General features: G+C 43.6%; 2 protein-coding genes across 2 annotated transcripts in view; one reads left to right on the top strand and one right to left on the bottom strand.

Annotated features, from left to right (window-relative positions):
* Window positions 1-19721, bottom strand: part of FAM91A1 (family with sequence similarity 91 member A1) — a 104499-nt gene extending 84778 nt beyond the window's left edge. Inside the window, exon 1 of the mRNA XM_073018338.1 lies at window positions 19639-19721. The gene's annotated coding sequence lies outside the window, so the exon portion shown is untranslated. The remainder of the gene's footprint in view (window positions 1-19638) is intronic.
* Window positions 1-25543, top strand: part of ANXA13 (annexin A13) — a 59137-nt gene that overhangs the window by 5644 nt on the left and 27950 nt on the right. The window contains exon 3 of the mRNA XM_008001484.3: window positions 19660-19735. Coding sequence (XP_007999675.3) covers window positions 19660-19735 — 76 coding nt within the window. The remainder of the gene's footprint in view (window positions 1-19659; window positions 19736-25543) is intronic.

Here is a 25543-nt window from a genome sequence, read left to right as displayed (position 1 = left end):
TTTAGGCACAAATTTTTAACACTATGACTTGGGTTCAATAAAGCTTCTTTTTATGCCAAATAGAAGTTTAACCTATTGGGATTTCTGAAACTGTTGAACTGAATCATCACCTTGTCATCTCTTTACCCCTTTCCCTGAGCTGTCTCCATCCCCTACCCCCCAAGCTGGATTGAATGCTCTTCCTTAAGGCTTCCATAGTTCTCTCTGCATAACTATTACTCCACTCCCATGTGGTTTTTTGTCTTTGTTTTGTGTTTTGAGACAAGGTCTCACTCTGTTGTGCAGGCTGGAGTGCAGTGACACAATCACTGCTCACTGCAGCCTCAGCCTCTCAGGGTTCTCCTACCTCAGCACCTCCATATCCCCAAGTAGCTGGGACCACAGGTGAGCATGACAATGCCCAGCCACTTTTTAATTTTCTGTAGAGATGTGGGGAGAGTCTTCCTATGTTGCTCAGGCTGGTCTAGAACTCCTAGGCTCAAGCAGTCCTCCAACCTCAACCTCCCAAAGTGCTGGGATTACAGGTGTGAGCCACTGCGCCCAACAGAACCACCTGTATTGTATACCTGCCTCACACTGGACTGATGGTTTCTCAAGGTAGAACTGTATTTTGTTCACCTTTATATCCCTATCACCAACACAATGCCTGCAGCATGGTAGATGCTTAACAAAATTTGGATAAATTCATCCATGCATTCATTACATTTTCTAAATAAATCTTAAACAAATGAGTGTTTTGCCCAGTTGGAGTTCAAATTCCTGTATCTATTTGCATTCCCAGACCAATTCATGTGCAAGACGTTGGCATCTGTATATTTTTAAACTCCCCAAATGATTCTAATGTATCCAAAGTTGAGAGCCATGAGTCTAACGTCAGGTATTCTAGTGCAGTAGTTTTCAAATGAGGTCTCCCAGGCCTGCATCATTGGAATAATCTAAGATCTTGTTAGGAATGCAAATTCTGGAGCCTCATCCAAGATCTACAGAATCAGAAACTCTGGAGGTGGGATCCAGCAATCTGCATCTGAACAAGCCTTCCACGTGAAACTGATGCATGCTCAAGTTTGAGAATGACAGTTGAAGCATAAGTCTTTCCCATGCCCAGGATGGGGCTATGCCTTGGCATTGACTATGGGCAACTCCCACCATTCAACCTGTAGAGATGCCCGTATGATGGCATTGAAACCCAGGTTAGCACCATGCCTTCCTCCCCAGGCTTCTTACCCTGAATGCAGCCTGGAGAACTCCCCCATTCTGCTCCTTTCCCCACCCCACCCAGGCTTCCCTCTCGCCCTGCTGCCATGTAAGATGTGACTTTGCTCCCCCTTCACCTTCTGCCATGACTGTGAAGCCTCCCCAACCATGTAGAACTGTGAGTCCATTAAACTTCTTTCCTTTATAAATTACCCACTCTGGGGTATGTCTTTATTAGCAGCTTGAAAACGAGCTAATACAGACAGCAATCATTGGATTCAGGAAATACTCTAAATCCAGGATGATTTCATTTTGAGATCCTTAACTAATTACATCTACAAAGACTCTCTTTCCAAATAAGGTGAATTCTGCAGCTGTGAGTAGACATGAGTTGGGTTGAGGAAGCAGAGGCATAGGGAAGCCCAAGTCAGAATCAGGCAAGGGAGTAACAACTTGAGTGCTGCTTTTAGCTAGACCATACTGGAAGCTAGTGGAGAAGGGCTTTGAGAGAAACATGGCCAGAGGCAAGTCAAGCACTTGGGAAGCAGTGGCCCTGGAGAGAAATGAAGACCCTCTGCCACCCTCCGCCCTCATCAGCTAAAATAGCAACAATGGAATTGGGGACAAGAAGGCAGATCAGAGTCAAAGGAACATAACTTGCTAAGTGGATATGGGAGGTGAGGGAAAGGAAGATGACAGAGTGACTCCAGGTGTCTTGTCTGGTTTGTGTGTGTGCACAGGTGGATGGTGGCACATCCCAGGGATGTAAGGCAGTGACAGATTGAATTTGGTTTGGGGATCTATAGAGTTTGAGATATCTTTGGGAAATATGAGTTCACAATTGTTATTGTTTGTTTGTTGGACAACTAGTATGTGTTTGATCAAAAGTAGCACAGCACAGGACTCACTTTGACTTAAATAACAAAGACATTTAATTGTCAATTCTAACAGGAGCTCTGAATTAAGCTGATTCCAGTGTTGGTTCAGCAGTTCAGCACATCATTAGGGACCCAAGCTATGTCTGCCTTTCTGTCCTGCCACTCTGGATGTATTAGCAATGTCTCCCCGCCTAGGTGCAAGATAACGGTCATGTGTTCAAGTTAATGATCTCTCAAGATAGTCACAAGCAAGAAGGAAGCAAATAGAGGGAAAAAATACCTTCTTCCTTATGTACCACTCCCCTATCAGGGAGGAGAATCTTTCTGCAAAGCTCCAAGCAGCAGACATCCCTTTCTATCTCATGGGCCAGAACTGGTCAAAAGCCCAACCCAAGACTGGCAGAGAAGAAGAGGAGACCCTTGAATCATAATTCATCCCTGAGGCTGAGCAAATCATCTTCTCAGTTCTCTTTCTCTTCTCTCTATGCATTGACTTCTTTCTCTCCTACTGAAAATAAGCTTTTTCTTTTCCTGGTGTGGGAAGCAAAAGGGGTTAGTAAGAGGGAGGCATGGCCATAGATAGTTCAGGCACCAAGAGAGCTCCATGGCCTCACGTAGCTCCAGATTAGCAGCCTCAAGGAAAATCTCTTCTTCCTCTAAGTATCTATAAGATGTCAGGGAAGAATTCTTGTTGCCTTGGGTCATGTACCTACCCCATGAATAATCATAGTTAGTAAGGTTGGCTCTATCCTTGGGGATGGGAGATATTGCTTTATCATCACCTCTTTCTTATAACTATTATATTGATTAATATTACTACTGCTATTACTACTACCACTACTAATACTAATACTACTAGATGGACTGAAATAGAAAGAGGATGCAAACTTGAAGATCAGATAGAAAGGGAGAAAAATAATTCTCTTTCCAAACAATGGGAACTTGGATGGTAGTGGTAGGAATGAAAAGGAAGATAAAAATGTTTAAGAGAAGTTTAAAGAAAGAATTAATAGATTAAAAAATTAATTAATTAACTAAAAGAATTAATTTTTTTGGATCCAATGTATAAACTCTTCTACCAGGGGAAAGAATAACACTCATTGTTTTGATACTGACTGAGACAGAAATTTGCTCAAAGCAAATTTAGCTATTTCCCCTTGTTTCCTTTTCAGCAAATCAGAACTTGTCCACATACTGCTGATTGCATCCTGCCAGACAGCACATTTGATGCCATGAAGGCCCTGCTCAGCCCCCAATATTCTCACTTTTCAATTCCAATCTGCCCACTTATCATTAACTCTTGAGGATTCCAGAGTATACTTGCTACCCTTTTTCCTGCAAGTAATGAATCCCAAGTTCATACTCTCACTGAGTTGGCAAAAGACAAACTTTGGCAATATAAGAAGGAAATGGATCATTCTTTTCTAATGAGAAACGTGCTTCATTTTTCATAACTCCTGAAGGCATGGTTCCTTTCACGGTTGAGAAATAGCCATCATCTCCCCACAACCATTTTATCCTCCAAGTTCTCTTTTGTTGGTGCAATACAGCAGTAATTGGATATCTGGAAGTTTAGCACTCTTCAGAGGTCTCCAACTCCCCAAACAATCTGTGGACAACCTCAAAGCAGACAGTCATTTTCCCCAGGACACAAAATCTTGTTTCCAGATAATGAATGTTATTCCGCTTCTACTAGAAACTCCAAGTTCTCCAGCCCAACACAGCACTCAAGGGCCCCTAAGAATGAGTCAACAGAGAGATGTCACTTGGCCACATCACCCTGTGAGTGTAGGCTGGGATGTTCACAACAATCTTGATGCAGACAAAGAAGCAGGAGGTGACAACAGGTTTCTCACTTTGAACTGATCTCAGCTCACACTCTTCCTCCTAGTTACCTTATCCCAGCACTCATCTTTCAGATTTGTCATCTGGGTTACTTTGCAAAAAAATTAAAGAAAGTAAGACTTCATGGTCCATTTCTATTCTTCCCTTTTAAGTTACCACAGCAATTTGCCCTTGGTGACTGGAGTCCTTGCTTTAGTCAGTACCCGTGTGCCATTTACCACCAGAGGCTTGGCCTTCTCCACACTTTTTAAAGAGATCTGTTGACAGAATTGTTACAACTGTTTGGCCAGGGTTGTAGACCCTTGGCACATTAGTCCTTGGCACTGCTGACATTTGGGCCCAGGTAATTATTTGTGTGTGTGTGTGGCGGGGTGGTGGGGGAGACGGCGCTGTCTGTTCTGTGCATTATTGTAGGATGTTTAGCAGAATCCTGGCCTCTATCACTAGATATTCCAGTAATACTCCCCTACTCGTGCCAACTGAAAATGTCTCCAGACATTGCCAATTGTCTCCTGGGAGACAAAAATCGCTCCTGATTGATTGAGAACCACTGCTTAAATAGGAAAACAAGGCTCCAGGGCAAATGTCCTCAGAGTGTCTTTATGTCTCTGGATCTCTACCAGAAATCACCATTCCTGCCCTTCTGGCCCAGGCACGTCCCTACACTGATTTCTTCTCTTATAACAGGGAAAAGTCAGCTTCTCTTGAAGATTGACCCTTGTCCTCCTGTTGATGACAGCAGCAGCCAAGAGGCAGCAGTTTTCTCAAAACTGTTAGCCCATGAGTAACTTCTTCTTCTTCTTTTCAAAAGATTCTTTATTTCCGTGGGTTTTGGGGGAACAAGTGGTATTTGGTTACATGAGTAAGTTTTGGGGCAGCAGGTGGTATTTGGTTACATGAGTAAGTTCTTCAGTGGTCACTTGTGAGATTTCAGTTCACCCATCACCTGAGCAGTATATACTGAACCCTATTTGTAGTTTTTTATTCCTCACCCTCTCCCACCCTTTCCTCCAAGTCCCAAAAATCCACTGTACCATTCTTATGCCTTTGCATCTTCATAGCTTAGCTCCCACTTAAGAGTGAGAACATATGATGTTTGGTTTTCCATTCCTGAGTTACTTCACTTAAAATAGTATTCTCCAATCCCATCCAGGTTGCTGCAAATGCCATTAATTCATTCCTTTTTATGGCTAAGTAGTATTCTATTGTGTGTGTGTGTGTGTGTGTGTATATATATATATATATATATATATATATATACCACAGTTTCTTTATCCACTCATTGATTGATGGGCATTTGGGTAGGTTCTGCATTTTTGCAATTGCAAATTGTGCTGCTATTAATATGTATGTGCAAGTATCTTTTTGTATAATGACTCCTTTTCTTCTAGGTAGATAACCAGTAGTGAGATTGCTGGATCAAATAGTAGTTCTTATACCAGAGTGAGAAGGGTTTCACTGCAGAAACCCTCAGTAACAAGGCTGCTGGGCTGCTGGATTTCCTGTCTAGATGAGCAGTGCTCCCGTGGAAAGACGTGGGCTGGAACCATCAGGAGATGATTAGCTCACCTCTCCTCTGGTTGGGTGTAGTACCCCGCTTGGACTCCTTATACCAGAGCTCAGTGCATGGCAGGATGACCACATTGTTTACACTCCTGAGTATACCATCAGTACCTTTGGCTACAATGGTGCCCACCACTTTAAGGCACAACATATTGAAGGGCCTTCAAGTCAGGTCTCCTACCTCCTACCCCGCCCGGCAGTCACCTTTGATAGGTAAATATCACATCAACACGTGTAACCCAGATGGCATAGCCTAAGGAAGCTTGTCTTTCTGTACAATGACCTAACTATACCAATTTTCATTAAAAAGCATTGAAGTGCCAACATGGAAGCAATCCCAAATGTAAGAGAAAGGTCATGTTTTAATCTAAAGAATTACACTCATTTTTCAGAACATACACAGTCAACATATGTAAGCAAATCACATTGAGCTGTGATCCAAATGGATGTTTTTCTAGTTTTAGTTTTATTTGTCAAATGCTACAAATATTTCTGCCCCTTTAGAGTGATAGCCAAACACTTAGTCATCATGTATGTCACTGTAACACTGCATCTTGGAAAGGAGGTATCAACAGCAATGAACAATTCTGTAACATCCCAGCATCCTACTAAGGTGGGCAGAGCTCAAGTTCCCTAACACACTTTCCCAACAGCTCTCTGATCAACCCCCACAGACGAATAAACCTCTAATGTGGGAAGAAGTTCTAGGCATGAAGGAATTAGCTTGCTTTTAGTTGGTGTGAGATCATGGAGGATCCTAATGAAAACAGCAATAACTACATGACGAAATATCAAATATTCTTATTCAAACTGTGCTTAAATATACCCAACAGGTTATACTGCCAAATATATATTTTTCTGTTGGGTAGTTTTACTTTTTGCTCTGGCAAGCAATTAAGTGGATTTTAATTTAAAAAAAAAAAAAAGCAAGACTTTTTAAAAATCAAATTTATTGTTCCAAGGAAATCATGCCCAAGAAGCAATCGACTTAATGAAACCAATATGTCACTGATCACCCAAGATTCATGCTTCAGATGTGAATGGCCCCTCTATTTTGTTTCAAATTGCCCATCAATCTCTACTAACCATGTCTGTGGAAATGTTACCAGGATATTTTCTGGCTCTGAATTTATAAACATTAAAAGTACAATAATTTGCATTCGTACTAACTGGCTTCAAAGTGCAAATGAGTAACAAGTTAGAGGTAAAAGAACATTGTTCTGAGTGAGAGAGGAGATGGGTGTTTCCATAAGGTGACCCTGGGCAGGTGACTTAACAACCAGGCTTCAGTTTCTTTATTTGTAAATGAGGGGATTGGATACATTAAATGTCTCCCAAACTTCAGATTTAAGTACAAACTTCATGATTGTTGCCAAATACGTGGGTCACCTCTTCTACTAATTACTCAGTTATTTTAAATACTCATTTTTTAATATAAATTAATTGATCTTAAAAGGAAATTTTATACTGATGCCATAAATGGAAAATTAATATCAATTGACATAAATGTAGATAACTAAATGAAAGCAAAAAGAATGTATTAAATTCTAACTAAATTTGATATTGCCAGTTGAAGGGTAAGGTCCTATTCTCTGACTAAAAAAGGACCTGTCTACATGGTCTACATGGGATACAGTGGGAGTCCACAAAGTAAATAATGAGGCTTTGTGGCCACAGAACCTCTGGTACAAGTAGGTAACTCTGCCATTGTAGTGCAAAGAAGCCATAGACCAAATGTAAATGAATGGGTTGGCTGTGTTCCAATAAAACTTTATTTACAAAAATAAGTAATGGGCCAGATATGGCCCTCAGTCTGCAGTTTGCCAACCCCTGGATTAGATGAGTGTGAAGACCCACTATCACTAAGCAAAGACTTAATCAGAAGAGTTGGGAGAGAATTTTAAAAGGAGTTCCTTTCCTACTTGGAGGTCCAATGGCTTTAACGCTTTCAGCGTTCCACGTCACCCATTTGGAAAAACCTGGGTTGAATTTTCAGTTTAAGATTTCATCCTAAACCTCTTCCCTTTATCTTTAGCATCTTGGATAAGGTCAAGGATTTCTTACTCGTGTAAACCCTCAGCACCTGTCTAAGTTGTCTTCCTCCTTTACTGGGATGTCAATGGGGAAAGTTTCTAATTTTTCTCAGACTAATGGTTCTCAACCCTGGCTGTTTGTTAGAATTGTCTGGGGAGTTTTAGAAATACTTATACCTGATATACCACTATACCTCGGATTCTGATTTCATAGGATCAGACTGGGAGCCCAAATGATTTTGAGTGCAACCAGGGTTGAAAGGCTACTAATCCATATCTCGGCCAGGTCACCTTCCTCAGAGTCCATTATTTCATCCATTTGGTATTGAATTCTAAGAGCCCCAAACATTATTCAGCTCAAACTGTTTCACACCCGAAGGTCTTAGGACTGCACTTTCATTTGTGATTCCCATTATTTCTCCAGCTGAGGTATGATTGAGCCCTCCTACACACCTTGGTTAAATTTACTATTCCTCTTTTCATTCTCTCTGCTTCATCACCCTAGAAGGCTTGACACTATTCTCAGCTCAAGATTTCCAGCCAAATAAGTTTCCTGTTCCATTCTTCTGTCCCTATTACTGCCACTGACTCTGACATTAATACAAACTGGGTGCAAGACGAGGATGCAAAGGGAAAGGCATTCAGTGTATTCTGTAACATACAAAGAAAGAAGATTCCTCCTCCCATGGAAAGGAAGAGAACATTTACCAAGTACTTACAGTGTGTCAGGCATTGTGCTAGGTGCTGGGGACATGAGAATGAACATGACATAGACCTAGCCTCCAAAAGGCTTACAGTCTAGGGAAGGAAATAGACTAATAAAAAAGCATGATAATGTACCTGTAAAAGGATCTGATTGAAGACTCTAGAACGGAGTGTAGCACAAAAGAGAAAGTCAGTGGTGTGCTAGAAAATGTCTCACCTCCAGCTCTCTAGGAGAAAACAAAAACCTAATTTGTGGTACTTGCCAATTTCCGTGGTGTAAATACTTTTACCATGACTGATTTCAAGTTACTAGCATGATCTCGCTGAGCAGAGTTGTGAAGCGATCACACAATTGGCTCTTGCCAGCTTGCAAAGTCAGCTCCAGCTAGCGCAGCCAACCATCCTGGTTTACCTGGAACTGTCCCAGTTTTAGCACTTAAAGACCCACATTCCAGGGAACCCCTCTGTCCTGGGCAATCAAACAGTTTAGCTTCAGCACACCACTGGAAGAATTCGATTCTTCCCGAGAGGATCAGGAATGGTTTCAGAAAGCGGAGGCTCCAGCTTATTTGCTTAAGTAGAAACATTCTCCACTGTTGCCAATGGAATCAATGGAAACCAAGTGTTTAATAAAAAAGGAGGGTCACGAGGCTCTGTGCTGTCAATCTCAAGTTTCTTTGGTCCTCCGAGGACTCAGGAAGTTGCAGGGAGGAATCCACTTGCAGCATCCCCCCTTTTCCCTCCCCTGCCTCATACTGATGGACCTGTTGGGAATCAAACAACTCAGCAATCCATTTGCATAGATTCTGTCAAGCAAGGAGAAGTGATATTTTACCTATAAATATACTTGGTAATTTATCCAGCCAGAAAGCAGACACCCATAAGAAGTAAGCATATTGGAAACCTTGGCCATCCCACTGGCTTCATGTCTTTTCAGTCTCCAAAATGTGTCTGCTAAAATTCAGCCCCCTGACACAGTGTAGTCCTTTAGCTACTTGAAGGGAAAGATACTTTAGGAAAGGGAGAACTGGAAGTTTGGGTGTGAAATGAGGAGGAGAGGAGAAGGAAGAAGCTTCCTAAGGGCAGAAGGGCCACTTCCTCTCCTGCAAGCCCTGACTCATCATAATGAAACCTCCCTGTCCAGCACTCTGACATTGTCTTATTTAATCTTCCTGAGATTCTTCAGGGTGGGCAGGTATTAGTCCCAGTTTACAAATGAGAGGCAGAAAACATGATTCCATTAGCATAGGAAGGAATATTGGGAGCAGAATTTGACAACAGTGCCTCTCCTGCATACACACTTTGCTCACTGGGAGATGGCTGGCTGTTTTGCCTTGCAAATAGTTGTGACTTCGTTTTCATTTTACTTTCTATTTTCTCGTCATCAAGAATATTTATTGATCCGACAGTCATGCAAGAGGTTCTTGGCTTCCCTGGTCACTGGACAAGTCTCAGGTCTCAACTAGTGTTTCTGTAAAAGACTATCATTCTAAGAGTTGAACTGAGCTTTTCTTTCTTTCTTTCTCTTTCTTCCTTTCTTCCTTCCTTCCTCCCTCCCTTCCTCCCTTCCTCCCTTCCCCCTTCCCTTCCCTTCCCTTCTTCCCTTCCCTTCCATTCTTCCCTTTCCTTTCCCTTCCTTCCTTCCTTCCTTCCTTCCTTCCTTCCTTCCTTCCTTCCTTCCTTCCTCTCTCTCTCTCTCTCTCTCTCTCTTTCTTTCTTTCTGAGACAGGGTCTCGCTCTGTCATCCAGGCTGTAGTGCAGTAGCGCAACCATGGCTCACTGCAACCTCCACTTCCTGGCCTCAATTATTCTCCTGCTTCAGCCTCAGCCTCCCAAGTAGCTGGGACTATAGGCACATACCACCATGCCAAGTTAAATTTTTAAAATTTTGGTAGAGACAGGGTCTCATTATGTTGCCCAGGCTGGTCTTAAACTCCTGGTCTCGAGCAGTCCTCCTACCTTGGCTTCCCAAAGTGCTGGAATTACAGGCATGAGCCACTCTACCTGGCCCAGCTTTTCTATTATTAAATTTTTAAAAAAATAATTATTTAGACAATAACCCCCAAAATCGATTAATGAGAAGTCAATAGTAGAGTTTCTGAATCCAGACTGCATGGGTTTGAATCCCTATCTCATCATACTTGTGTGCCTTGGTTTTTCTCATCTGCGAAATAGGAGATAATAATACCTACCCCATAGAGTTGCTGGGAGAATTAAATGTGTTGTTATTTGTAAACTGTCTGGACCCATGCCTGGCACATATTAAGTGCTCTATATTTTGCTGTCATTCTCAATTTGGAGTTTTCCTCCCATACATCTCTCTTCGACCTTTAGCCCCTGCTACTCTTTATCTATAAGTACAAAGTGATTTCTAATTTAGGACAAGCTTATGTAAACAGACATGTTGAGCTTCCTATAGTAAACTTTCAATTTTAAAGGAACTACACAAAGCACCATGCAAAGGACTCACTCAACACTCAACAGGAATCAGGTCAAGATGGAAGAAAGGAATAAAAATAACACTCAGCACCCGCCACGTGTTGAATATCCTGCCAAACGCTTTTGATCCATATTCTCCTAACAACCCATACGAGGTGGGTACTATTATTACCATCTTTCAGATGGGAAAACAGCCTTGGAAAAGATATGGAGGGAAAAATAGCCTCATGCCTGGTTCAAAGGTAGATGTCTGTGAGAGAGAAGGTAGAACTTGTGTGACCTCAAAGAAGACCCTTCCCCAAACTGGACTCAGTTCCCCTAACTCTGTAGTGTTCCTAAGATCTATACAAGGCAAGTTTACAACGAAATATTATTCAGCCTCAAAAAAGAAGGAAATTCTGCCATTTGTGACAACTTGAACAAACCTGGAGAACATTATGCTACGTGAAATAAGCCAGAAAAATAAATACTGCATGATTCTACTTACATGAGGTGCCTAAAATAGTCAAACTCATAGAAGTAAAGAATAGAACTGTACTTACGGGGGGCCAGAGGGAGGGGAAACGAAGCACTCTTCAACTGGTACAAAGTTTTGGTTATGCAAGATGAATTCACTCTAGAGATCTGGGGTACAGCAAATTGTACCCTATACTTTATTATGCACTTAAAAAATTGTTAAGGTCAAGTGCAGTGGCTCATGCCTGTAATCCTAACACTTACGGAGGCCAAGACTGAAGGATTGCATAAGACAGGAGGATTGCTTGAGGTCAGGAGTTCAAGCTTATGTAAACAGACATGTTGAGCTTCCTATAGTAAACTTCCAATTTTAAAGGAACTACCCAAAGCACCATGCAAAGGACTCACTCAACACTCAACAGGAATCAGGTCAAGATGGAAGAAAGGAATAAAAATAACACTCAGACAGGGCATCATAGTGAGTCCCTCTTGCTACAAAAGTTTTTAGATACAAAGTATTATTTGTTTAATGGGTTGATGTCAAGTCAAATGTTCTTAACACACACACAAGGGGACAGAAGGAAATTTTCATAGCTGATGAAATATTTATTAGCTTGATGGTGGTGATGGTGTTGTGAGTGTATGCCTATGTCCAAATTCACCAAATTGTATAATTAAATATACAATATATTTTACAGCAATTATACCTCAGTAAAGATGTTTAAAATATTTTTCAGGGATTTTGAAAAAAAAAACTATAGGCAAGTTTAATCAGAATTTTAAAATTCTAATAAAACTTTTTATTTTATTAAAATAAAATTTAAAAATTCTAATAAAAAATTAAAGGCAAGCTTAATCAGAATCACCAATACTGGTGCAAGGTGGCATTAACCAACAGTGGCAATGGTAACAGCTTAAACTGAAGACAGTCAGGTGCGCTCTCTCCAGCACCCCCTTCACCTGCCTCCATTTTGCTCGTGCTTAACAAGCCCAGGCCACTACCTGGTTCTAATCTTGGCCCTGGTATTTAATCTCATTTCATGCCAGCTCAAACAGCAGCCCTCTGTAGATCAGTGTACAGCGAGCCCTCTGCCCTCTGCTCCCTGGCTCTTCCCAGGGGCCCTCCTGGCTCACAGCCCAGATACCAAGTAACCATTGTCAAATATTTACTGAGCAGAGTGCAGCCAGCCAAGGCTTCTGAGGAACTGCACTGGAAATATTAAACAGTCCAAATGCCACTCCCATTGCATTTTGATAGTACTTTCAGAGTTTACAAATGACCCTTACATCCTCTGTCACCCACCATCCCACCTCCTACGTGCCACCACCTGAGTGCTTACTGTAATCCAGCACTGTGCTACTACATCCCAAACACGAATGCATCTACACCTCATACCACCCCACGGGCAGGCGCATCTCCACTTTAAAGATGAGACAACTAAGGCTCAGAGACGTGAATCAGTTTACCCAAAGTGGTACAACCAGCAAAGGGCAAAACGGCAATTGAACAGAGTAGGTCTGACTCCCAAGTCCACACTATGTGGACTATTATGTCATGATTAGATGCAATCATGTTAGCACATCGATAGGTCATAGTAAGCACACAAGTACACAGACTCCCAAAGCATCAGGCTGTCGTCTCTCCCTGGCATGTCTTCCTTCCACCTCCATCTCTGTCTTTATTTAATTGCTTGCCCTACTGCCCTTTGAGAACCAGCACTAATGTCAACTCCTCCATAAAAATTCCTTTCTCCTCTCAGCTATTTGCACCCAGAAGTGCTTACTGTATCATAATGCAATTGTCATGTGTCATTTACACGTTTATTTCCCTGGAACAGGGACTATGCTTCATAGATCATGGAGTCCACCTCAACTGGGGTAGTGCTTAGCATACAATAGATTTTAATACTTGTTTATTCAAGGAAGATAAGGGAGGAAAGAAGAGGAGAAGAAGGAAGAAGAAAAAGAGAGAGAAAAATAATTCAGAGTCTAATTTGCCTGCAACATATTTCTTCTTAATTAATTCACATGCCTCTCATGAGACAATCTATTCTTATTGTCCAGCCTTGAAGCTATTGAAGTAGAAAATCAGGACACAAGGACTGACAAGTATGAATGTACTTAAATGAGTGTATTTCTGGCTGTGTTCTGGAAGATGCTGGTTACTATATAATACACAGAACAACCAATTTGCAAATCATATCCCTCAGCAAACTCCTTCACACATTCCATCCCCAGCGTTTGCTGCAACCTGGAAGATGTTCCTAGAATGTTCCATTTCTATTATAAGAGTTAAGACTTCCTTGAATTGGACTAGGACAGAAGGCATTTGATGAGGCGTCTGTTTTTCCATTCTGGTTCTTCTGGCTGCGGGTATCAGAATCTTGATTCAGAAGAGCTGACCTCCCTCCTGGGCAATCTGGTCTGTTGCAGCAGGAACATCCCTGAGTCATTTCTCAGCGTGGGTGTTTTCTGCATTCTTTCTGCCAAGGTGACACTGCTTCCTAGGATCAGAGCATCTCAGTTTATTTTCTATGCTTCCTTCTTTGAGAAAAATGGATCATTCATGTCCTTGTTTTAGAGGAGGGAACACAGGAACGTAGATACACAGAGAAGGACATGTAGACCTACTAGAAGGAAGAAAAAACCAAAGAGGAAGTCCGCCCAGCACCAGGGCTGCCTTACTCACACACCAGGCAGTGCCTTTCATAGAGCTGACAGCACTTGCTTCCATTTTGGACCTGAGGTCCAGGCATGATGGCCAGCACCTCACCAGAGTGGTATCCCACGGAGAGTCTCACACCCAGTGAGGTGTGAATTATCACACTCGTCAAATGAGACAGCTAACAAGGTATGATGCTGTCTCAAACATCATGCCAGGCCACCTGGACTCCACAGCGTGACTGCCTGGTGTAAAATACATGTCTGGAACTTCAGATCCAAGCTGCAGGTGACCAATGAGAAATTGATCTTTAGAGTGCAATTTACAAGGTGAAAACTCCTCAAGCAGGAAAGGGATTTGAAATATTCTGGAAAGTTTATTGCTCATTCGTCTTCAACAAATATCAATTGTTTGCATTTACTAAGACCGTGCTGTCAGCCAGTCTTGTTTTTGATGCTTGGCACGAATAACTTTAATTCCTCCAGGAATCTTACGTGGTAGGCACTATTATTATCCCCATTTACCATTGTTAGGTTCTAACTGAGATCCGAAAAAAGTCAGTGGGTTGGCACGTAGCTGGAAAAACACTGGAGGAATCGCAGGGAGTTTCAATATGGCTTCTTTCACTGGGTGCAAGCGAGCCTGGGTGTGAGCCTGGGCGTGAGCCCCAAGCCATAGGTACAGCGTTAGCAGCGTAATTGTACCTTTTACAGACAATAATGGCTCCGAGCCAAGCACGAGCGCATGTGAGTGGTTACTTAATGCACCTCACGTGGTGTGGTTACATAATGTGCGGAGTTGTGCGTCTGCACTCCAAACCCGCGGAGACACGCTGTATCGGAAAGTCGCCTTGGCCTACTGCCGACTAGAGCGCAGCCATCTCCCTTACAACCATGAAGAAAGTACGGCACAGAGAGGTTCTGTAACTTGCCCAAAGTCACACAGCTAATAAGCAGTTGTGCTGGGTCTCAAATTTACTTGACAATAAAGCCACATTCTTCAACTTTACTATTATTATATTTTCAATGGCCACCTATTATAAATATGATGTTGCTGGGGCATTATAAGATAAATATTTGACAAGTTTGGTAGATATCTATCCATCTGAGATCCACATATATGAATTAGAAAACTATATATCTACATATGGTACGTGTGTATATATATCTTCACATACATACCTTCCAAACCTGTTAAATCTAAATATGTAGAATTGAAATCTGCATGAATATCACTTTTATGAAATCTTATAAATATCACAAGGCAAAAAGCCAAGAAATGACCCAAAGAGGCAGGGAAAGGGCTAACATTTCTCTAGCTCCCTGTTTTCTGGCATTTGAAAAGTTATTTCACGTAAGCCTCAAGTCTTGCAACGCAGAGACTGCTCCCATTTTACAGATGAGGAGATGGTGGCTTAGAGGTTAATGGTCCAAGTTCACACAGCTGCTACGAGGCAGCTCTGCATTCAAACCAGGCTTCCTGTGGGCTCAAAGCCCAGACCTCTAAAATCATTTTTATTGACGTTTAGTATCTTTTGCTGTTTTTATCTGTCTCCTGAGTGTCAGTGCAAGCACTGTCAAAATATGAACAAATTGAAAGAAAACAAAATAAAGAATGTTGCCCTGGCTCTACAATGTCTCATAGTTGAAAACAAGTGGAATATCCGTGTGGTCTCCTAAAGCCTCACAAGCATGTCTGACCCCATCCTGGAGTCCCCTGCAGCCCATTCTGGATCTGACTTGCATTCTCGCTGTATGCAGAAGTTCTGCTTAGTTGCTTCGGGTTTCAAAAACTAAATCTCCGGATAGGCGAACAGGCCTGAGGCCCCATCATCAGCTGTCTATCCCATTAACGATGAACAATGGACGGGGAATGTCCATTCCATATACATTCCTGAGAAGAAGTTCCGTACCCAGCTCCTGGGAACAAGCCATAGGACACCCGTTCCTTCAGCACTGAGCATCGCTGATGAATACAGCCATTGTGGAGGCAGCCCCCACCACAATGAGGGGACAACGCCAAACAGACTGTTTGCTTTTTCTCTCTCTTTCTTTTAAAATCACATCACATGATCCTTTCACTTCGACATCAAATATCCTGCTGTTACAAGGAACGAGCCTGAATTATCTTCTCAAGCAGACTAGGAAAGATAACCAACATGGCTAACAGTGGTTCCTGCAGGGATTCAGGGCACTGGGACCTCAACCTGCCTTGCTGATGGTGGTGCCTCTGACAGAGAGTCCTACCCCACATTATTTGTTAAGAAAAAAAAAGAAGGCCGGTTGCAGTGGCTCACACTTGTAATCCTAGCACATTGGGAGGCCGAGGTGGGTGGATCGCTTGAGCTCAGGAGTTTGAGACCAGCCTGGGCAACATGGTGAAACCCCATCTCTACCAAAAATACAAAAATTAGCCAGGTGTGATGGCACATGCCTGTAATCCCAGCTGCTTGGGTGGCTGAGGCAGGAGAATCGCTTGAACCTGGGAGGCAGAAGCTGCAGGGAACAGAAATTGCAACACTACACTCCAGCTTGGGCAACAGAGTGAGACCCTGTCTCAAAAAATTTAAGAAAAAAGGAAAAATTAAGTCCCAATGTTATCGTCAGTCATAACACATGACTCAACATTCTCCTGCTGCACCTCCTAGATATCAGAGTTATTTGGGTTTTTTGGTCTTGGGCATGTTGAGAACATTCGTTTGTCTTACCCCTCAGCTCCTATAACTCTATGATATTTGTATCATGGAACGGCCTCCCTATAACAGAAAGGGGATCAGGGGCAGGCATGTCATTTAGATCTGCCAGAATCAGAAAATCTGGTTCTAGCCTTGGCTCCCACTCAACCACTGCCTGGCCAGGTGATCTTAGACAAGTCTCCACACGGTCTCTGCAAGCCCTCACAGGTTCTTTGTGCAAATGAGAAAAAGGTGACCGTTGAGGGGAAGCAGTCCTGCCAGCATCAGGCTCGGCAAGCGTGCCCCCAACTCAGTTCTGCCCCAGCCCCTCAACCAGGGCCTCAGGCAGGGCATAACACACACAGCTGTTTGCAGAGCCCTGTGTCTCTGTTTCAGCGCATTAGTTGTGAAGTGGGACAGATCATGTGTCCCACAAAATTCTCTGCACTGATGAGGCTAACAGGACATAGAGAACAGCTTATGAATTAGCCAAGTGATGAGAGATTTCTGTTGCCCTGATTCAGTTCTACCTCACTTCCTGGGCACTCCATAATACTTTGGATGAAAAGCAAAGAAGCCATTACTATTTTGAAGTTGCTACTTCACACTCAGAGGACCAGCTCCTTCAGAACTTGATCAAAAGTAGGGTGGCCCTTGTAAGTGTACGGCCTCTGCAACTGCATAGGGCCCCAGGCTCAGAAGGGCCCTGTGCTTGGCTTAATACTCTGATGTTACCGTATTGAAATTCTTCGTAATTTTTGAGCAAGGAACCCTGCACTTTCATTTTGTACTAAGCCCAGCAAATTATGGAACTGGTCCTGCCAACAAGCCTTCAAAAGCACCAAATAGCTTTCTTATATCTCACAAAATATTTGAATAAGGAAAACAGGAGGTATCATTCTGCAACTCCAGCGTCATCCGACCCCTCTGTCGGATCATGGAAGCTCTAGTCATAGAATGTGAGGCAGTATTGTGCGCTGCACAGAGCACAGGCTTTAGGAGGCAAATTGAGCTGGGTTCAGTCCTGCATCCTGCCAGACCTCAAACAAATGATCTAACCTGCCTGAACCCAGGTTTCCTTACCTGGAAGGCAGACTAGTAATGCCCACTCTTCCCTATGCATAATAAAGAAAGGTCTATAAACTGCCTGGCACACAGCAGGTGCACAACAATATCAGTCCCCTTCCTGGCTTGTTTCAGGAACAGATGCTGCAAGATGGGGCATGCCCTCACGTTCCAAACGGCAGGGGGGTGATACGTGGCCCCGACGATCCTTTCAGCTCTAGGAGTCTGTTATTCTCCATTAACCAAAGCCTCGAGCCAGCTCGCCTTCAGTCCACAGATATTAGCCAGGACACTGGGTCACAAGGATGGAAACCCATATCATATTAACTTAGACCAAGGAAGTTTGCTAGTTAATGAAACTGGGAAACCCAAGGACACAGGCGCTGCTGTGTCTGAGGATTTGTACAATGTGTTTCTTTCTCTCTCTCCCTTTATGTAGTGGACAAAATGGCCACTAAGAGCCCTAGACTCATGCACTTTCACTGTAGCAGACCCAGTAGGAGGCAGACGTGTATCTCTCTCAGTATCTATGTAGCAACCAAGGGAAAGACTCCAATTGACTCTAATCCTGCTTGGATTACATCTTCACTCCTGAACTAATCCTGATTGCCAGAGTCACAGGGCATGTGCCCACACTGGTGACCAAGGGCAGGACAAAGGGGCTCAAGCCTCATGACCAACAGCCCCAGTGAAGCCACACAATGGGGAAAGGGGAAATAGGAAAATAAGGATGCCATGCAGAGAAAGGCAACATACCCAATGAGCTGCATGTGGTTTACTGTTCACTTCCACTGGGTGCCAAAGGAAATGAAAGCGGGGAGAACTGAACCGTGGTGGTACTGCCAGTAGCACTTAAACCAGCCTTCACTGAAGGATGGAAAACATATGGACATGCCAGGCATGGTGGCTCACACCTGTAATCCCAGCATTTTGGGAGGCCGAGGCAGGCAGATTGCCTGAGCTCAGGAGTTCGAGACCAGCCTAGGAAACAGGGCAAAACCCCGTCTCTACTAAAAATACAAAAAATTAGCCAGGTGTGGTGGCGTGCACCTATAATCCCAGCTACTGGGGAGGCTAAGGCATGAGAATCACTTGAACCCAGGAGGTGGAGGTTGCAGTGAGCTGAGATCGCACCACTTCACTCCAGGCTGGGCGACACAGTGAGACTCTGTCTCAAAAAAAAAAAAGAAAGAAAAAAAAAAAGAAAATATACGGACACATATCACTTAGGAGAAGCTCTGTGAGAAAAGGCAAAGACAGGAAATTCGGTGTGTTCCTAGCTACCAGCTGCATAACTACAATGAACCTCACAGGTTAATTGCAGTTTTTAATAGTTATGTGTTTATATTTGTGGTTACCTTCCATTTATGCAAGCAATACTGGGTTTCCATTTTTGTGCTAACAAAGATTTCCTTTTTAAGATAACTTTAAGTAAAAACAAATGTCAATTGAAAGGAAAATAAGCAAATAATAATTATAAGCAAATAGTAATTTGCTTATTATTTAGACATAGGTAACTGTGGACGCAATACTGCATGTATTGTGCCAATGACTGAAGTATGGGAAACAGCTCAGTACAATATATAAACAGGACTTTACCCTTCCAAGGAGCACTAAAACCAAAACTGTGCTTTTACTGGTTCCTATAGTGTCTCCAACAAGCCAAATACGTGTCTCTCATTGTATGGATGGCAAAGATCCAAGTCACCCAATGAACCTGTAATAAAGTCCTAGAACCCTCAGCTTCCGACCTATTCCTTAGACATAACTGTGTCTCCTGGCAAAGGGGGAGAACCAGCACTCCAGTACACTGGCCCAGAGTATTATTCTTTGTTTCAGAGGCAGACACACAAAGGTGGGGTTGATATGAAAATCACTCATTGCAGAGTTGGCCAGGATGATTGTCCTTGAGGACAGAGGGGCCCATTCTCCTGGTCATCCAAGGCCAGCTGACCCCAAGGAGTACCAGCCACTTCTCTGGGGCCAGAGTCTCCCCAGCTGATGTCCGCATGTACCAGTGTGTGAAGTGACAGCTGGTCCCTGGTTAGGATGACTATTTGGTCCTCCAGTTTGCTACTGATTTTAGCCAGAGATCATTAAGGAATGTCTATATTGTCATCTCACCTTTTCAATTATTTTCTCCAGGTGAAAGCGAGCAGTCCTCAGGGTTTTGATGTGGATCAAGATGCCAAAAAGCTGAACAAAGCCTGCAAAGGAATGGGTATGAGAGACATTTTGTTGCTAATTTACTTCTGAAGTTGATTAAACTTGGTCTCATGTCCAACTTTCCCATGATGTTAGGAAGCTGACATCTCACTATCTTGTGTATTCCAAGCTAACGCAAGTCAATCACTTCCACTGACCTCTTTATTAAGGTTCGCAAAATTATAGTAGGATCCTATGACTTTTCAGGATTCTATATAACAGCTAGGAGTTGGATATTGTGGCATTGAATTTGACCTTGAGGTGAGAGAAACTTCATGAGAAGCGCAGTTCATGCAATCGTGGTGTATTAGTCTGTTCTCATGCTGCTAATAAAGACTTACCTGAGACGGGGTAATTTATAAAGAAAAAGAGTTTAACGGACTCCCAGTTCCACATGGCTGAGAAGGCCTCACAAGCATGGCAGAAAACGAAGGAAGAGCGAGGGACTTCTTACATGGCAGCAGGAAAGAGAGGATTAGACCCAAGTGAAAGGAGTTTCCCCTTATAAAACCATCTGATCTCGTGAGACTTACAACTGTGAGAACAGCCTGAGGGAAACCGCCCCCATGATTCAATTATCTCCCACCAGGTCCCTCCCACAACATGTGGGAATTATAGGAGCTACGATTCAAGATGAGATTTGGGTGAGGACACAGCCAAACCATATCACCTGGTATGATCTAAACCCCTCTGATCCCTTCCCTAGGGGATGGTGGGGAATTGAGTCTAATGAGAGCTGGATTAGGGACCTGGAAGCAACAGGTAAAAGTAGATCGGTCGGATGTGGTGGCTCACACCTGTAATCCCAGTACTTTGGGAGGCTGAGGCGGGCGGATCATGAGGTGAGGAGATTGAGACCATCCTGGCCAACATGGTGAAACCCCATCTCTACTAAAAATACAAAAATTAGCTGGGGGTGGTGGCAGGTGCCGGTAATCCCCAGCTACTCGGGAGGCTGAGGCAGGAGAATCACTTGAACCAGGGAGTCGGAGGTTGCAGTGAGCCGAGATTGCGCCACTGCACTCCAGCCTGGGAGACAGAGACAGACTCCACCTCAAAAAAAAAAAAAAAAAAAGAAAGAAAAGAAAAAGAAAAAAGAACTAGATCAAGTGAGTAGCTGGCCAGGATCAACCATCAAGGGTTGAAAATAGAGAAGCTGTTTACATCCTAAGGGTCAGAGTTGGGGACCCCACAAGAAGTCAAAACTAAGGTAGACCAGGGACCAGGGTGGGATGAGGGAGAGAGCATCTAGGTCTAGGGTCATGAAGAGAGGCCCTGAGATCCAAGAAAGCCACTCATGACACAAGGTCTAGTCCGAGAAGCCTGGAAGAGGGTGAGATCCAAAGCACAGATGAAAGGATTTCCCTTAAACAGAACAGGGAGGAAAGGCGCTGAGACTGACAGCTAGAGTAGATGGCTTCATAGGTGTTGTCGGGGCAGAAATTGAAGGCACCCATGCCTGGTAACCTGACATTGCTCAGTGAGGGGGGAGGTGAGTTTATCTGCTGAAGAGAAGGGTTTGACAATGGAATATGGGGCTTGCATGGTGGCTTGGAATAGCCCTTGAGTAGTAGAGAAGGGGGAGACAACCAAGAGAAGACTGCTGATACGCACTGAGGGCCCCACTGAGTAGGGAGATCATGGTTTCTCATGGCTCCAGCCCATGTGGTTGTGTGATTTTTCCCTGTATCCTTGAAGGTAGGACTGGAGAAATTGATTGACCCCAGGTTTGCTGATCAGGAGTTCCGGAACAACAAGCAAGTGAAATCATTGAAGGGGACAGAGGGGTCAAGGGGCAAAGTGGATTAATTTCCCAGATTTTCTTTTTTACATTTATTGAGAAACTGTTAAACTTTCAGGCATTGGGCTAATCACTTTATATATAAAATCTCATCAAATTCTTACAAAAATCCGTTCTCCAGCTGAGGAAACTGAGGACCTGACATTTTAAGTAAGACAGAAAAAGTCACCAAGCCATTAAGTGGGGAACACGGGGATTGAACCTATTCTTGTCACTCACTGTAAATGCCACCAATTTAGAGACATCCTAGCTAGGGCACCTCAGCTACATGGCTGCAATCCTGGAGGGGGTGGGGACAGACTGAGAAGACATTGCTCAGTGTCATTAACAACAGGTAGGAACCATCTCAGTCCACAGAATGTTTTATTAAATTAATTTTTTGCTTATTGAGATATAATTTGAATACCATAGAATGCACCCTTTTGCAGCATGCAATTCAGAGTTTTAGTATATTCACAGGATTTTGTGACCATCCCCACTAATTCCAGAACATTTCATCCCTAAGAAAGAAACCTCACACCTATTAGCAGCCCCTCCCTCTCTTCAGCTCCAGGCAATCACTGATTGGTTTCCTGTCTCCACCGATTTGCCTATTCTAGACATTTCACATAAATAGAATCATACATTATGTGGCTTCTTTTACTTGGCATAATGTTTTACAAAAACAAGTGATAGGTTTTTTATGTAGAAGTAGATTAGTAGAGATTTACTTTCCTAGAATGGGTGTTATGGTAGAATAAATATGGGCACAAATTTGTTGTATGTCTCCAGAGGAATAAAACTTGGACCTGTGGTAGAAGTTCCAAGGAGACATATTTTGCTTTAATATAAGAAACTTGGCTGGGCGCAGTGGCTCACACCTGTAATTACACACCTGTAATCTCAGTACTTTGGGAGGCCAAGGTAGGCGGATCACCTGAGATCAGGAGTTTGAGACCAGCCTGGCCAACATGGTGAAACCCTGTCTCTACTAAAAATATAAAAACTGGCAAGGTATGGTGGTGCACACCTGTAGTCCCAGCTACTTGGGAGGCTGAAGCAGGAGAATCACTTGAACCTGGGAGGGGGAGATTGCAATGAGCTGAGATGGCACCACTGTACTCTAGCCTGGGTGACAAGGTGAGACACAATCTCAAATACACACACACACACACACACACACGCATATATATATGTATATACACACACACATACATATATGAAACTTATCTAGCCATAGAATAGTTGCCTTGCCCAAGAAATGTTGAGAAGTCTGCAGGAGTTGGGACTGGGAAGATCTGGTAGGGAAGTAGTACAAGGGATGGCTACATATTAAAACCCTACATATTATGTCTAGTGTTCCATTATTGGAACACTAAGCATATGGGAGTTATTTATATCCTACTGCTCAAGGTCATTGCCGAGGTCTGATTGCAAAAATTCAAAAAACTGCAACCTCAGGCATAAATAGGTTAAGAATTCTTGAATAAATCAGAGCTAGAGAATGGGGGGAGGAAGAGAAAGAAGGAGGGAGAAAAAGAAAGAAGATAGGGAGAGAGGAGAGAGAGTGAGAAGAGAGAGGGAGGGAGAGAGTGAAGGAGAGAAAGAAGAGAAGGAGGAAGAGAGAGAAAGAAGAAAGAAGAGAGAGGAAGAGAGGGAGGGAGGGAGGGTGAATGTGCAACCTGTGTTCTCATCTGCAGAATGAGGCTAACAATGTCTTCTCACACGGAGACGGATAAAGGAGGCATTGCAGAGCCCAGCACCTCATTGGCCCTCATTGTATGTGGATAGCCTCCTTTGGAACAATATGCTGGGATCCAAAATCTGCACAAAGCCAGTAAGATCAGTATGAGCGTTGAGTAGTCATGTCCTTGTTCTCCATCACCGAGGGTGAACTGGGTTGAATGGGGGCTCCCCAAAAATATATCCCCCCAGAACCTGTAAACATGACTGTTTGGAAAAAGGGTCTTTGCAGATAGAATTAAGTTAAGGATCCTGGGATGAGATTATCCTGAATCACCTGAGTGAGCCCTAAATCTAATGACAAGTGTCCTTAGGAGAGGCAGAGGAGGAGACACACAGAGAAAGCCATGGGCAGATGGAGACAGAGACTAGAGAGATACGGCCACAAATCTGAGAATGCTAAGGGTTCCCGGCAGAAGCCAGAAGGGGCAAAAACAGACTCTGCTCCAACAGGCTGCTGGAGGGACTGTGGGCCTGCCGATGCCAGAATTTCAGACTTCCACCCTCCAGAGCTGTGCGGGAATAGGCTGCTGTTGTTTTAAGCCACCAAGTTTGTGGTCATTGAATCAGCAGCCTCCCCTCCGGACACTGAGACAGTGGACAAGTGGGAAGCAGTGACTTGCTCAAGCAGGCAGGACTGTGCCCATTCATTACTTCATCTGTCTTCCCTGCACTCCCATTTCCAAAAGAGAAATGAGGGACGGCGCGGCCCAGCAGAGCTAGCAGAAGAGGGTGACCCTCCAGCACTAGAGTGGGGGCTGCAGCCTCCTGGGCCCAGCGAGGCAGGCTGGGCTGGCACTGGAGCCCAAGGGAAAGCTGAGCCTCCACCACAGCCCTGATCACTGTTCTGCCACATAGGCCCGGGGCCTTCCCACCCTGTCTGGAGCCCCCTTCCTGCTGAAATGTGACTTGGTATCTTCCCAGAAAATTTCTGGGAAAAGCAAAACCAAGGAGGCCTGGAGGCACTTCCTGAGGCGATTATTGCCCCGGCTTTGACCTCTGCTGTGAAATTACAGTGTCCAGTGTGTGGCTCCTTCTTTTCTCATTTTTAAAAAAGCCTTTCCCAGAACCACTGGGGACTGGCCCTGGTGCCTCAAACCATTGTAAGTATTTACAGGAAATCATTCAGCAGCACTGCTGATATGATACACATATTGTGAAATGTAAAGTGAGGTCATTGCTCAGTGACTGGGTAGTAGAAACACCCCCGGGATCAACCTGAGACTGGACTCAAAGGACTTGGGGGAAATCCAGTGTTGTTTTCATGGCCTTCCCCGACCTCCAGGTTGTTGCTGGGCCATCTCAGGACTGTTTTGCAATCTGGTTTCTCGCCTTTTTTTTTTTAATTTTAAAATTTCATAGACTTTTATTAGTTTTTTTTTATTATTATTATACTTTAAGTTCTGGGATACATGTGCAGAACGTTTAGGTTTGTTATGTAGGTATACACGTGCCATAGTGGTTTGCTGCACCTATCAACCCGTCATCTATGTTAGGTATTTCTCCTAATGCTCTCCCTCCCCTAGACCCCGACCCCCTGACAGGCCCTGGTGTATGATGTTCCCCTCCTGGTGTCCATGTGTTCTCATTGTTCAACTCCCACTTATGAGTGAGAACATGTGGTGTTTGGTTTTCTGTTCCTGTGTTAGTTTTCTGAGAATGATGGTTTCCAGCTTCATCTATGTCCCTGCAAAGGACATGAACTCATTCTTTTTTATGGCTGCATAGTATTCTATGGTATATATGTGCCACATTTTCTTTATCCAGTCTATCACTGTTGGGCATTTGGGTTGGTCTCTCTTTTTTTTTAAACCTTTCCCAGAAAGAACAGCTAAAAAACACTATTATTATTATTATTATTATTATTTTTTCCGAGACAGAGTCTCGCTCTGTCGCCCAGGCTGGAGTACAGTGGCACGGTCTCAGCTCACTGCAAGCTCCACCTCCTGGGTTCATGCCATTCTCCTGCCTCAGCCTCCCAAGTAGCTGGGACTACAGGCGCCCGCCACCAAGCCTGGCTAATTTTTTGTATTTTTAGTAGAGACGGGGTTTCACTGTGTTAGCCAGGATGGTCTCGATCTCCTGACCTCGTGATCCACCTGCTTCGGCCTCCCAAAGTGCTGGGATTACAGGCGTGAGCCCCCGCGCCCGGCACTGTTATTTTTAATATTAATTTCATTTTCCTGATTATCCAGATGTGGGCTGCATGTGGCATCAGAGTATGGAGGATTTCTATTGGTCCTCACTACGCAGACCCATCTGAGTATCACATACAACTTACACCACTTGAGAGACAAGGTT

Source organism: Chlorocebus sabaeus, chromosome 8 (genome assembly GCF_047675955.1).
Source record: "Chlorocebus sabaeus isolate Y175 chromosome 8, mChlSab1.0.hap1, whole genome shotgun sequence".
NCBI classification, from domain to species: domain Eukaryota; kingdom Metazoa; phylum Chordata; class Mammalia; order Primates; family Cercopithecidae; genus Chlorocebus; species Chlorocebus sabaeus.
The sequence above is the reverse complement of the archived record's forward strand: the minus strand, read 5'-3'. Positions and strand labels throughout refer to the sequence as shown.